Consider the following 15,503-nt stretch of genomic DNA (forward strand, 5'->3'; position numbering starts at 1 on the left):
GAATTCCTCCTTGATGGTACAGTTTCCATAAAAGTCTTTGGTGTGGTACTGTGTCAAAAGCTTTCTTGAAATCTAAATAGATACTGTCCACCCATCCTTCCCTTTCCTGTATTGTGTTTGTTACTCTGTCATAGTAGCGCAACAGATTAGTAACACATGATTTTCCTTTTCTGAAACCAAACTGTCTTTCTGTTATCATACTGTGTTCTTCTAGATGGTTTACCCAAGCTTTTCTTATAAGTTTTCCTAATACCTTCCTTACAACACTGGTCAGTGATACTGGTCGGTAGTTGAGTGGATTTTGTCTATTTCCTTTCTTGAATCAGGGGACAATATTTGCTTTTTTCCAAATATCAGGTAGTTTACCTTGATTCAAGGATTTCTTGAAAATTAAAAATAATGGTTTACTTAACTCCTTTGCACATTCTCGTAATACCGAACATGAAATTTCATCAGGACCACTTGCTTTTCCTCTGTCTAATCTACTTAACTCCTCCTGTATTACTTTTTCTACTATTTGTATATCTGGTAGTATGTGTGGACATGTGTGTTCCACATAGTCCTTCTCAAAATTTTTTTCTTCTGTAAAAACTAATTAGAAATTCTTATTTAGTGCTTCGCAAATATCTTTCTCTTATGTATAAGTGATTCTCTCGTCCGTAATGGATTGTATTATATCTTTTACTTTAGTTTTGCTTCTGATATAGCTGTAAAACAGCTTTGGTTGATCACTACTTTTATTTATTATATCCTTCTCAAACTGTTTTTTGGCTTCTCTCCTTATTCTTATACAATCGTTTCTTGCCTGTTTGTAATTATTATACGCCCTTTCACTATTGTGTCTTCTGTATCTATTCCACAACGAATCTCTTCTTTCTTTTGATTTTTTACATTCTGTATTGAACCATTTCTGTATTTTCTTATCTGCTTCTTTGTGCTGTGGGATGTACTTCTGGACTCCTATTTCATAAAATTCACAAAATTTTTTATATACAGCATTTAAATCTTGTCCTCTAAGCTCATTTTCCCAATCAACTTCGAAGAAATACTTATTTAGGTCTTGATAATTTCCCTTTTTATAGTTTAGGCTCTTTTTGTAACTATCATTGCTGTTTACTGTGCCATATGCTATCCTGTAGTTATAATTTAGTACTGCATGATCGCTTTTCCCGAGTGGAGGGTGATATATTAAACTGTCAACATCATTTTCTTGCCTTGTAAATATTAGATCTAGCACTGAAGGTACATCAAGTCCTCTTTTTCTGGTGGTTTCCCTCACATGTTGCATTAAGAAAAACTCTTGTACGAGATCCAGGAGCTTTTGGTCCGAACAGCTTTCTTGGCTATTTATATCTAGAGTATTCCAATTTATATTTGTATTTAAGTCCCCAGTTAGTATAATTCTTTCCGATTTCTCTTCCATTTTATGTAGCAATGCTCTCAAACTCTGAATTGTACTCTCTGCCAGGTCCTCATATTCGTCTCTTTCCCATGTGTTTGATCTGGGTGGCATGTACAAATTGGCAACAATTACTTTTCCTTCAGATGTGTCGCTCTCTACTGCAATCAGTTCTACTTGTGATGGTATATCTAGTTTTATTTCCTTGACTTTTAGATTTTTCTTAGTTAATATTATAATTCCTCCTCCTTTTTTTAAATATCTGTCTCTTCTCCATATATTGTTTTCCTGTAAGTTTAGTATGTCATTTGATATCCTTGGTGTTAATTTTGTTTCAGTTTGGCATATTATTTGTGGTTCATTTTCTCTGACATAATCATTCAACTCTAGTAATTTAGATACCATTCCATCCACATTTGAGTACATCAACTTTATCATCTTGTTTATATACTTGTCATGACATGGTTCTACTACCTTCCTCCTTTTTCTTCCATCCTGTTTGTGTACCACTTTCTTACCTGCAATCCTATTACTTTGTAAAAAAAATTCTTCTTCGCCTCTTCTGATCTTCCCTCATTTTTTGTTTTTGCTTCCTCCCTTTTCTCTTTCAGTAATTCCAGTTCCTCTTGTGTTAGGCATCTTTTTATCCATACATTTTTGAACTCCTCTTTTTCCTTAAGATTCTTTGCATTTTTTAGTATCTCTTCCACTGTGTTTACATTCTGGAAAGTCACCTTTAGAGGTCTTGTCTTGCTTTTCTCGTATTTCCCTAACCTTTTGTGTTCCTCTATGTCTTTACTACAGATTTCCTCTGATACTTCTTTCAGTAAGCTCATTACATTTGCCATCTCCTTTTTGTCTCTTGTGATCTTGTTTTTAACTTCTTCCTCTTCTATACCAGTGATTACTATTGATTTGTTTATCTCTGCTGAATCTCTGACTAACTTTGGATTGTTTTGGATTATTCTTTTCACCTCCTTTTTAATGCTTTTTTCCTCCACCCTTGTTTCTAAGTCTTTCTTTACTTTCACCATTTCAGCATACGTGGTTTCTACATCATTTTTGTAGCTTTGCACAGCTTCATTCACTTGTGTTATCTTCTCCTCAATATCACTGCTCTGGTCAATAAGACTGCTAACTTGCCTAATTGTCTCTGTGTCATTTTTGAACTCTTCCATAACACTCTCGTGATTGACTACTGTACTTGCCATTTCACTCATTTTCTTCCTAAGTGTACTCAATTCCACTGTTAGTTCACTGATGGTTGTGTCTTTCTTATTGGCCTCCCTTCCTAGTTTTTCTATTTCTTCCTTTTGCAAGTGCATCTGCTTCTTTATTTCATCAATTTCATTTTTGAAAGCCATTTCTAGTTTGTTTACATGTTCAACCAGTCTATTGTGAATCTCTACTTCAACCAGTTCTTGGTAGAAATCATCATTTTGCTTTTTACCTTTATCCCTTTTCTTTTCCAAATTTGTTTTACTGAAGTATGTATCCATTTTGCAATACTTAAAGTGCAAAGCATGTACTTACAATCTCCGTGTTGTTGTAGTCTAAACAAACCTCAGAGATGACTCAGCGTATTCTTTCGTCTTGGTTCTATTTCCTGTTTGAACAAGTCATGTTTAAACTTATTTTTATTTTCCTTGTAATAATGAACAATCATTTAGTCTAACCTGGTACTGAGCTTGACTCATACAAAGATACTAATTAGGTAATGCCACTGGCCGTGATTATTTGGTACGGAGCGCCGGTGTCACACATCCGCCTAGTTTGAATCCCTCTGGTGTGTGTGTGTGTGTGTGTTCTTAGGTAATTGTTCTTACCTAATTGTATCTTTACAGGAATGAGTCAAGCTCGTACTGTCCCGTGTCTTAAACCATATTTATCTTACATATCCTTAAATTTGTGAATTGTTTTAGCACACACTATTTCATTCGGTAGTGCATTCCACTGATCAATTGCTTTGTTTGGGAAACTGAATTTCCTTACGTCTTTATCACCTCTCTTCTTATGCAGTTTTTTGCAGTGTCCTCTTGCTAATGCTTCCCCATATGTTAAGTAATCATTTGTCTATTTTCTCCTTCCCTGATATGCATTTATATAGCATTATCATGTCACCTCTTTTCCTTCTCTCCTGTAGTGTTGGTAGATTCAGTTTATTTAGTCTTTCTTCATAGCTTAGATCCCTTAAGCTTGGTATCCATCTTGTAGCGGCCCTTTGAACTTTTTCAATCTTGTCTATGTGTTTTTTAGATGAGGACTCCAGACTACTGATGCATACTCCAGGGTTGGTCTGATGAATGATGTTATTATCTTTCTTAGCATGTCGTCATTTATATATGTGAATGCTATTCTCATATTTGCAAACAGTGTATACATGTTCCGTACCTTCTCACTCATGTGGTCAGCCGGAGATAGCCTGTTATTCATAATCACACCTAGGTCCTTCTCTCTTTCTGATGTGTGTAGGGTTTTATTTCCTAACGTATAATCCCAATCGGGTCTTTTTCCACTTTTACCAAACTTGATTACATGACACTTGTCCACATTGAATTTCATTTGCCATGTATTACTCCATTCATGAAGTTTATTTAATTCTTCTTGTAGCTCTTTACAAGAGTCTGTGTTAGTAATTCTCCTTTGTATTTTTGCATCATCTGCAAACATATTTAGATAGCTCTCATTTTCAGTGTTACTATCTATATCATTTATATACACTAAAAACATGATTGGTGCCATCACTGAACCCTGTGGTACTCCACTAGTCACTTCTTTCCATGATGAGTAGTTTCCCCTTAGTACTGTTCTCATTTCTCTTTTTATAAGAAAATCTTGCATCCAACAAAACAGTTTGGCTCGAATTCCTCTTTGATCGTACAATTTCCATAAAAGTCTTTGGTGTGGTACAGTGTCAAGTGCTTTCTTGAAATCTAAATAGATACTGTCCACCCATCCTTCTCTTTCCTGTATTGTGTCTGTTAATCTATTATAGTAGCTCAACAGATTAGTAACACATGATTTTCCTTTTCTGAAACCAAACTGTCTTTCTCTTATTATATTGTGTTCTTCTAGATGATTTACCCAAGCTTTTCATATAAGCTTTTCTAATACCTTGATTACAACACTGGTCAGTGATACTGGTCGGTAGTTGAGTGGATTTTGTCTATTCCCTTTCTTGAATAAGGGGGCAATATTTGCTTTCTTCCAAATATCAGGTAGTTTACCCTGACTGAAGGATTTCTTGAAAATTAAAAATAATGGTTTACTTAACTCCTTTGCACATTCTCGTAGCACCCAACATGAAATTTCATCACGACCATTTGCTTTTTCTCTGTCTAATTTGCTTAACTCCTCGTGTATTTCTTTTTCTGATATTTGTATATCTGGTAGTATGTGTGGGCATGCTTGTTCCACATAGTCCCTCTCAAAATTTTTTTCTTCTGTAAAAACTAATTGGAAATTATTATTTAGTGCTTCACAAATATCTTTCTCTTGTGTATAGGTGATTCCCTCGTCCGTAATGGATTGTATTTTATCTTTTACTTTGGTTTTGCTTCTGATGTAGCTGTAAAATAGCTTCGGTTGATCACTACTTTTAATTATGATATCCTCCTCAAACTGTTTTTGGGCTTCACTCCTTATTCTTGTATAATCGTTTCTTGCCTGTTTGTAATTATTATATGCCCTTTCACTATTGTGTCTTCTGTATCTATTCCACAACAAATCTCTTCTTTCTTTTGAATTTTTACATTCTGTATTGAACCATTTCTTTCTTTTCTTTTCTGCTTCTTGGTGCTGTCAGATGTACTTCTGGACTCCTATTTCATAAAATTCACAGAATTTTTTATATGCAGCATTTAAATCTTGTCCTCTAAGCTATCTATCTATCTATCTATCAATTGCCAGACGCCTCAATCCCGTTTAGGGTGGCCACAAACAAATCGCTTCCAAATCGCCCTGTCCCCCGCCATTTCACTGCCCTGCTCCCAACTCACACCCCCCTCTCTCATATACCTCTCCACCCCACCCCTCCATCTTATCCTCGGCCTCCCCCTCCCTCTTTCCCCCTCCACCTCACTCACATACACTCTCTTCGTCAGTCTTTCACCCTCCATCCTCTCCACATGGCCAAACCACCTCAGTGTGTTCCTCATAACGCTTCATATCACATCCACATCAACACCACAACGCTGCTATATATCCTCACTCGTTAGCCTGTCTCTCCATGTGACTCCACGGGCTCCTCTTAAATAACTCATTTCCACTGCTCTCACTCTTGACGTGTGTCCTTCCAACAACGTCCAAGCTTTACTTCCGTACGTTAGAGTTGGTATCACAATTCTGTCATGTAGTAACTTTTTCACTTCCATGCTCACTTCCCTGTTTCTTATCACTGCTTTCAAAGAACCAGCAACCTTTCTTCCCTGCTGTACCCTTTCAAGCACTTCACCCTCCAAACCTCCATCCTTACTCATCACACTACCCAAGTACATAAACGTACTCACATTTTCCAATTCCTCACCATCCAACCTAGCTGTACATTCACTGACTTCACCTCTCTCAAACACCATCACTTTACTCTTCCCTACATTCACCTTTAGATTCCGTTTCTTACACAGTCTCTCATCCACCAAGCCTTGCAGCTCCCCTTCGTCTTCACTCAACAACACAGTATCATCTGCAAACAACAGTACAGGGAGTTTCCAAACACTATCCTCTCTCACCAGGGCCACTCCAACATCCACTACCCTACCTTGTACCTCTTTTATTACCCCATCCATGTACAGATTGAACAACCATGGAGACATGACACATCCCTGTTTCAAACCAACTTTCAAAGAGAAAAATTCACTTAGTTCACCATCCACACGCACTGCAGCCTTTGCACCATCGTACATACTCTTCACAGCATTCAACAACTTCCCATCTACTCCATATATTCTTAACACTTTCCACAATCCTTGTCTATCCACCGTGTCACATGCTTTCTCCAAATCCATGAAAGCCGCATACAACTTCTTTCCCTTCTCTAGAAACTTTTCCACTAAAGATCTAAGAATGAATATCTGATCTACACAACCTCTTCCCTTCCTAAAGCCTCCCTGTTTTTCTCCAACTAATTTCTCTGTTCTTTCTCTAACTCTGTCAATAAGTATCCTACCATACACTTTTCCTATTATATTAAGAAGACAAATGCCCCTATGATTACCACACACTTCTTTCTCCCTTTTTCCTTTGTAAAAGGGAATAATTATACCTGACTTCCAATCCTCCGGGACTCTACCTTCCTCCCAGGCCAATCTGCACATCTTCCACATCCATTCTACTACTATCTCTCCCCCATGCTTCAGCATTTCACCACACACTCCATCAATTCCTGGGGCTTTCCCCTATTTAACTTTCTTCATTGCTTCCACAACTTCTATCCTACTGATTTCTTATTCTCTTCTCACCTCCCTCCTTCTCCCAGCCATTCCCCAGCCACTTATACTCGCATTACTTCCATCCTCTACGTTCAACAATTCCTTAAAGTGTTCTCTCCATCTGCTCACTTTTTCTCCCTTCTCCACTAGTAATCTACCATTTTTATCTTTCACTCCCATGCTAACTTCACTTCCACCCTGTCTTACTCTTTTCACCTCCGTCCAGAACATTTTCTTACAGTCCCTCCACTTTACACTCAAATTCCTTCCAAATTTCTCATCCACTGTCTTCTTACTCTCTCTTACTAATCTTTTCACCTCTCTCTTTCTTTCTACATATAACTCTCTCTTCCGCCTCTCAACTTCTTCCACGCCCCTATTTCTCATCCATTCATTGTATGCTTTCTTCTTTTGTGCCTCAGCCTGTTTCACCTCTTCAGTCCACCACGTTGTTCCTTGCATCCCCCTCCGTCTTCTCTTCCTTCCACACACCACATCACATGCTGCACATATTTCTTCTGTAAATATCCTACACACACCTTCCGCGTCTCCCATCTGCTTCAATTCATATTTGCCCAATCGTTCCTCCACTTCTCTCTTATACTCTGCCTTTTTCTCATCCTCTTTTAACCTTTCCACTCTCCTTGCAACTACTCCTTCCTCTCGTCTTTCCCTTCTTCTATTCCTCCATCTTACTTGAATTCTAATTCTGGCCACCACCAAGTAGTGGTCAGAAAGTCCACTCCCCCAACCTGTATAAACTCTTGCATCCATTACACATCTTCGCATCCTTTCATCCACACACACATAATCAAGTATTGCCTTCCTTTCATTCAGTTCACCACCCACCCTTTTCATCACTCGCCATGTATACCTGTGGATCATTTTATGCCTGAAGAGGGTATTGGCTATCACCAACCCCCTCCCAGCACAAATGTCTACTAACGCACTCCCATTCTCATCTATCTCAGCAGGCACACCCCACTCACCAACTATTCCATCCACCTTCACATTCCCAACATTACCATTCATATTACCAATCAAAAACACTCTCTCATTCCTTCCAAACTTTTCCATGCACATTTCTACATTTGTCCAGAACTCTTCTCTCACTCTTCTAGCACGATCTTGCGTTGGCGCATACACACACACACAATCGCCCACATTTGTATTCCAACTTTCAACTTTACCCACACAAACCTTGACCCAACTGATCCATACTGTCTTATGCTCCACTTCCATCTTTTACTCACAACTATACATACTCCTTCCTTTGCCCTCTCATTCTCACCTACTCCTGCACATATACCCCATCCATACTCCCATTCTCTCACACTTTCTCCTCTCCATTTTGTTTCAGTTATTCCACATACATCCACTTTCGCACCTTCAAGCACCTGGACAATCTCTCTCTCTTTCACCTCATCATTCGCTCCCCTTACATTCCAAGTTCCAATTACCATGTCCTTTGTCCGGTCCTTGGTCGTCATCGTTTGGTCAGTCCTTGTCGGAGGCTTATTGTTTGTTTTTTTAGTTAGTTGTTTTCTGGGGAGGGGCACTAACCCTCCGTCAACCCTTTTAGTCACCTTTTACGACAAGCAGGGATACTGGGGGAGTATTCTTGACAAAAAACCCTACCCCCAGGGGGTATTTCTAAGAAATATTTCTTTAGGTCATGATAATTTCCCTTATTATAGTTTAGTCTCTTTTTGTAACTATTGCTGTTAACTATGTCATATGCTATCCTGAAGTTGCAATTTAGTACTCCATGGTCGCATTTTCCGAGTGGAGAGTGATATATTAAACTGTCAATATCATTTTCTTGCCTAGTAAATATGAGATCTAGCATTGAAGGTACATCGAGTCCTCTTTTTCTGGTGGTTTCCCTCACATGTTGCCTTAGGAAAAACTCTTGTACGAGATCCAGGAGCTTTTGGTCCCAACAGCTTTCTTGGCTTATTATATCTAGAGTATTCCAATTTATATTTGTATTAAAATCTCCAGTTAGTATAATTCTTTCCCATTTCTCTTCCATTTTATGTAGTAATGCTCTTAAACTCTGAATTGTACTCTCTGTCAGGTCCTCATATTCGGCTCTTTCCCATGTGTTTGATCTGGGTGGCATGTACAAATTGGCTACAATTACTTTCCCTTCAGATGTGTTGATCTCTACTGGAATCAGTTCTACTTGTAAGGGTATATCTAGTTCTATTTCTTTGACTTTTAGATTTTTCTTAGTTAATACTATAATTCCTCTTCCTTTTTTTAAGTTCCTATCTCTTCTCCATATATTATATTCCTCTAAGTTTAGTATGTCATTTGATATCCTTGGTATTAATTTGGTTTCAGTTAGGCGTATTATATATGGTTCATTTTCTCTGACATAATTATTCATCTCTAATAATTTAGATACCATTCCATCCACATTTGAGTACATCAACTTAATCATCTTGTTTATATACTTGTCATGACATGGTTCTGCTACCTTCCTTCTTTTTATTCCCTCCTGTTTATGTACCACTTTCGTACCTGCAATCCTATTACTTTGTAAAAAAAAAAAAAAAAAAATGTGTTCTCTTCTGATCTTCCCTCATTTTTTGTTTTTGCTTCCTCCCTCTTCTCTTTCAGTAATTCCAGTTCCTCTTGTGATAGGCATCTTTTTATCCATACATTTTTGAACTCCTCTTTTTCCATAAGATTCTTTGCATGTTTTAGTATCTCCTCCACGGTGTTTAGACTCTGGAAGGTTACCTTTAGATGTATTGACTTGCTTTTCTTGTATTTCCCTAACCTTTTGTATTCCTCTATGTCTTTACTACAGATTTCCTCTGATACTTCTTTCAATAAGCTCATTACATTTGCCATCTCCTTTTTGTCTCTTGAGATCTTGTTTTTTACTTCTTCCTCTTCTATATCAGTGATTACTATAGATTTGTTGATATCTACTGAATCTCTGACTAACTTTGGATTGTTTTGGATTATTCTTTTGACTTCCTTTTTAATGATTTTTTCTTCCACCCTTGTTTCTAAGTCTTTCTTTACTTTCACCATTTCAGTATACTGTACGTGGTTTCTACATCATTTTTGTAGCTTTGCACAGCTTCATTCACCTGTGTTATCTTCTCTTCAATATCACTGCTCTGGTCTATCAGACTGCTTACTTGCCTAATTGTCTCTGTATCATTTTTGAACTCTTCCATAATACTCTCGTGGTTGACTACTGTACTTGCCATTTCACTCATTTTCTTCCTAAGTGTACTCACTTCCACTGTTAGTTCACATATGGTTGTGTCTTTCTTGTTGACCTCCCTTCCTAGTTTTTCTATTTCTTCCTTTTGCAAGTGCATCTGCTTCTTTATTTCATCAATCCCATTCTGAAAAGCCATCTTCAGTCAGTGTACATGCTCTACCAGTTTATTGTGAGTCTCCATTTCAAGCAGTTGTTGGTAGAAATCATCATCCTGCTTTCTACCTTTATCCCTTTTCTTCTCCAAATTTGCTTTACTAAAGTATGTGGCCAATTTGCAATACTAAAAGCACAGAGTACTTACATTCCCTGGAGCAGTTGTAGTCTAAACAAACAATCAGCTGATTGAGCGCATTCTTTCGGTACTCGGTTCTCTTTTCTGTTTGAACAAGTCTTGTTTAAACTTATATATATATTTTTTTTCGATAATAGAAAACCATTTAGTCTAACCTGGTACAGAGCTTGATTCATATAAAGATACTAATTTAGGTAATGCCACTGGCCGTGCTGGCTCAGTATGGAGCGCTGTCAGGCCGCGTCTGCTCTCCTTGGTGCCTCCTCAATGTGTGTGTGTGTGTGTGTGTGTGTGTGTGTGTGTGTGTGTGTGTGTGTGCGTGTGTGTATACCTGTTGTCAAAATATCTCGAAAATTTGTGGACGAATTTTCACCAAACCTTCAGGAAACAGCAACTATGTCTATGTGCAGAACTGATTAACTTTTGTTGAGAATTTGATCAAAGACGACCGAATGCCAGCTGCCATACATTTTTACCTGCGGTAAAAGTCAGCAAGTCAATGAGTGGCCAGTATTCTTCTGCTTCAGGCGAATTTGTTTATAGGAGGCTTTTGGAGATACACGAGTAAGAGTTGTGCCATGTAAGCTAATTTGACATGGAGAATCCTAATCTGCCATCAACTGACACCTGAGGTGGTGCCATCTAGTGACAACTTTAGTAAAAGTGCTTTATTTAATCCTACTGAAGCCTCTCTGCAGGTCCTGGAGCAATTATATTCTTGTTTTAATATGGACTGACTTTTGTGAAACACGGTGAGTTAATTCTGTAGAGTTTTTTATTTATAATTTCTTTTGTAGCTACTATATAAGTTAGCCAACAGCATATTTTGGCGGGCGATTAGCATTCGGGTCCGAATGCTTTTCTTTGATAACTAATGCTGTTACATACTTTCATCGGTCACGACTCACCATTCACACTGAATCTCTTTTTTTTTTTCATTTGGAACTTTTGTGTTGGTATTATAGTTGGTGCTGTACATGTCAATGGATCTTGTGGAAGATGGCACTCGACTGAACCGGCAAACTTCTAATCCCCAGATTGCTCACTAACCCGGTCTAAGATCGAGCTCATCCTCCTCTGGTCAGCAGACCACTTCTTCCCCTTACCAGCATCGTAACTCCTTTACAACAGTAGCTACAACGATTACATCATCTACCACAGAATCCATCACAATGTTTAACCAAACAGCTCCCCCTTCCCCCAGAGCAGGGTGAGGTGTGACGAGAGGAGAGTCGGTACCCAACTTAACCTAGCCTAATATAGACAAACCTAACCTCATCTAACCTAACCTAACCTAACCAAATTAAATCTAGCTTAGTCTAGCCTAACCTCGCCTAAACTAGTCGAACGTAATGTAACCCAACATATTGTAATGTAATGTAATGAAATGTAACAGCTCAAAACAAAACAAACTATTCATATTAACCTACCCTGAATCAGTTTAACCTAACCTAACCTGAGCACACCACATCTCGCCCACAGGCGCGGTCGGTGTGGATAGAGGAGGAGGGTCAGTACCGCACCCTGAGTAACCTGACGTTAGCAGCGGCAGGGCGGGACCACCACAACGCTACGGTAGCCTGTATCGTCACACACCCCTCACTGCCGCACCCGACATCAGCCACCCTCACGCTCAACATCCAGTGTCAGTGATTATACTGTTTAATACAGTGTGTTGTGTGCAGTTTAGATTGTAGTTATATGTACTTGTGTTGTAGTTAGTTTAATATATGGTTACCCTCTACTTGATTCTACTGTCATTGTACATACTTGCTATGGTCTACTAGTATTCAGCGTTAGTATAAATGCCTGTCCACACAGTCAGTAAGCATCTTTGGTATCGGAGTATGTTACTCAGGAGTTTCAGAGCATGGTGATGAAGCACATGATAATCAATGGATTAACAGCTACATCTTGCACATGTATACCTCCTTCCCTGCTTAGTGTGTGGATGGCTGACATGCTGCCCGCTACCTACGTAGGTTGGCAATTGGCTATAAAGATAATTCCCTGCCACAAGACAACCTTATTGTGTGTCCATATCCGACGTACAATGCAATGATAAAATGCATGAGAGTATTCAGATGGCGAGAGAAATGTGTAAAAAATTTGCTTTTAATCAGGCGAATCATAACTATAGTCAGTTATAAGGTGAACTGGTATTTAGGGATACGAGTTATTTTAGGAAATGCTTTTGAATGTTACCAGACATGTACAAGGTTTTGCCTAACCAGTGCAGACAGTGTAGGTTAATCTGGTGGCAGGTACCAATGCTCGAACCATTACTTTACCGATGAATGCTTGTCTGAGCATTTATTTTCCACTCATTCCCCAGGACCGTAATTAACCCCTTAACCGCGGGGCGTCACTTTCGTGATGCTTGGGAGCAAGGGATCGCACCGCGGGGCGTCGCTTTTGTGATTCTGTGTTATTTTGAATTCACCTGGGCTTCCAAGTGGGGGCTTGTATCATCTACCAGTACTGCCAATGTCCAACACTAGTCAGCACTCCTAATCTCATCTGTACTCCCATCCATTGTTGACAATTTAGCCATTTCTCCCCGTTCTTGACTCCCCTCCCTACCCCCCCTCCATTACCTTATCCTCTCGCCTGCCCGGCCGTGCTACGCTAAGTAAATCTTCCCTGGAATTTTTCACTGATTTCATCCATTGAAATAAGCCCTATGCCCTGTTCTTATACCAAATAATATATACAAGAAAGAAATAAGGTAAGTGAGAGTGCCATACACCTGGAATTGGCTAATTATCACCTGACAACACCTCACGTGCACTCGTTCGCTAATTTTTGCTGTTTTTTTCCCCTTGAAATATGCCGTATAATCTATTTTCGTAATAAATATACATATAAGGAGGGAAGGGAGAAGCCTAAGTGATATTTACATTCACCTGGAACTACCTAATTTATAATGTATTGTCTAGATTTCCTGCCAATCATTGCAGTGCTATACATAGCTGTTTCAAGAGCTAACATTGGTAGTACTGAATATCCCCTAAGTAGGCCTCCAACCGGCCCTCCCTTATCAGTTTACTCTCATCTTCCGAAGTGGAGTTACGTCTGTTTCCTCTTGCTGACTTCAGGGACTTTTTCACCCCCACGCAAAGGGCCCTGTGACCTTTACCCCCTACTAAACCTCGTGTGGAAAGAGGTAAAGGGCTGACAATTGATAAAAGAGTGACTACGATCTTTCTATTGAGTAAAACAGTGCAAATGGAATTGTAAATAATGTATAAACAGCAAGTGTAAGTAATGAATGTAAATATACGTGAACAATGGAAAATAGTTTTATAAGTTACTTCAAGTGACAGTGCATAACACAGTGTAAATAAAATAGAAATGTAAATAACGTAAATAAAATAGAGAACGTAAATAGAAATGTAAATGAGTAGTATTATAAGAATACGAGTATATACCCTAGGAGTAATGAAAGTGAAAGTTTCACTCTAGCATGTCTGAATACTATGAGTTATGAGAGTGAAGATGAAAGCGACATTCACTCTCAATGCTAGTATACAGGACGAGAAAGTGAATGCTACGTATTTTACTGAAAGAAATTGAATCCCTACAGTGACAATAAACTAATACTACTGAAGGAAACTTATGCATAAAGACTGTAGATATATAAAAGTGTTATATAGTAATAGAAATATAAAGTGTGAGGGGTTTTATGAATAATAAATGACAGAGTACCAAGAGCAAACTAGCGCAAGTGCGACGGTCAGACGCGCTCATAATTTTCATTGCTTTCTCAGTGTTATTTTTTTTGGAGTATGGATCCCAAACTACTTGAAAATCATAGAGTAGTGCTTATAGTGTTAATATCTGGCTGTGGTAATCATATTACGGGTTGTCGGGAAGTGTAAAGTGGAGACTTCGTTACCCAACTTCAGAGGTCTCCACAAGTCCTACGGTAACAGACGAAGGCTCAACAAACATTCCAGGGGAAAGCTGAAGGTATGTGCCATAAGCATATGTAATTTTAATATTCTAGGACTAATAACTGATTTTTGGCAAATATTTTTTGAGAGTCTGTCAGAGCCCGAATAACCCCGTGGCACACGCAAAACATCAGTAAACATGCCAGCGGTGTAGGGGTTAAGCACCACAAGGGTTCACTGATTGTGTGAATGGGCCCTTACATTTAATAACTGCTGCAACATCCTCTGTATCATAATTATTTGCTTGCTTTAACGTATCGTATATTAGTTAATGTAAATATGGTTTAGGTTTCAGTGTATGATGCTGCTTGGTTAAGCATTATTTAAGAATAACGTATTCAGAGTATGGTGCTGCATGGTTCAGCATTTCGTACACTTTATATTTCTACCAGGTTCTGTTTTCATCATATGGAACCAGTGTAATTCAAAGACTGAACATTCTTTAGAAGTCAAGTGTTACCTACGACAAGCTACGACAACCTACGACAAGCTAAGACACGCTATGTCACAGCTAAGACAAATGTCGTTACCATCACGACATGTCCCGTTCTTCTCCTTCTCGGCATCCACTCTGACTCTTTGAACATTCCAAAAATTGTCGTAGCACGCCAAGAACTGCAAAGAATGGCCATGTTCTCCACTTCAGCACTACATCATTGCTAAGTCACACCTCGTTACTCATGACGACATGCAGCGACACACAAAGACATGAAGATCGTGGTGTGTCGTGGGAAAGTTTCTGACAGTGAGACATAGGCTTATACTTATTTCTGGAGGGGATACCAACACAATGTATGAAGAAACCATGCAGCTGACTTTGAGATCTAAAGCACATACTACAAAAGATCCAAGAATCATCTGCGGGTATATCAGAGAGGCTGATATCTTGGTGGATACCACTCTCTAAAGGCCAATATACAACACTCATCAGTGTTTATGCATCAACATGACTCTGATGACACCGTCAGAGATTCCTTTTATGGCTCTCTGGATGTTACCATTCGCTCACTACCACATACTGAGAAACTCATTTTGCTTGGAGATTATAATGCCAGAGTAGAAAAAGATAATCACCTCTGGTCAGGCTTTATTGGCTGCTATGGTATTGGAACATGAACACCAATGGCTTTAGGCTACTTTCCTTATGCTTGGAACACAATCTGGTCATCGCAACACCACT

The 15,503-nt window shown here is 38.8% G+C and overlaps 1 protein-coding gene across 1 annotated transcript in view; it reads left to right on the top strand.

The window, feature by feature from the left end:
• LOC145394982 (cell adhesion molecule 3-like) overlaps window positions 1-15,503 on the top strand; it is a 414,549-nt gene that overhangs the window by 320,514 nt on the left and 78,532 nt on the right. The window contains exon 5 of the mRNA XM_080268731.1: window positions 11,850-12,012. Within this exon, the coding sequence (XP_080124857.1) occupies window positions 11,850-12,012 (163 nt within the window). The remainder of the gene's footprint in view (window positions 1-11,849; window positions 12,013-15,503) is intronic.

The sequence above is a fragment of the Coenobita brevimanus genome, chromosome 29 (assembly GCF_032717465.1).
Source record: "Coenobita brevimanus isolate Jiangsu-jjx chromosome 29, ASM3271746v2, whole genome shotgun sequence".
Lineage (NCBI taxonomy): Eukaryota > Metazoa > Arthropoda > Malacostraca > Decapoda > Coenobitidae > Coenobita > Coenobita brevimanus.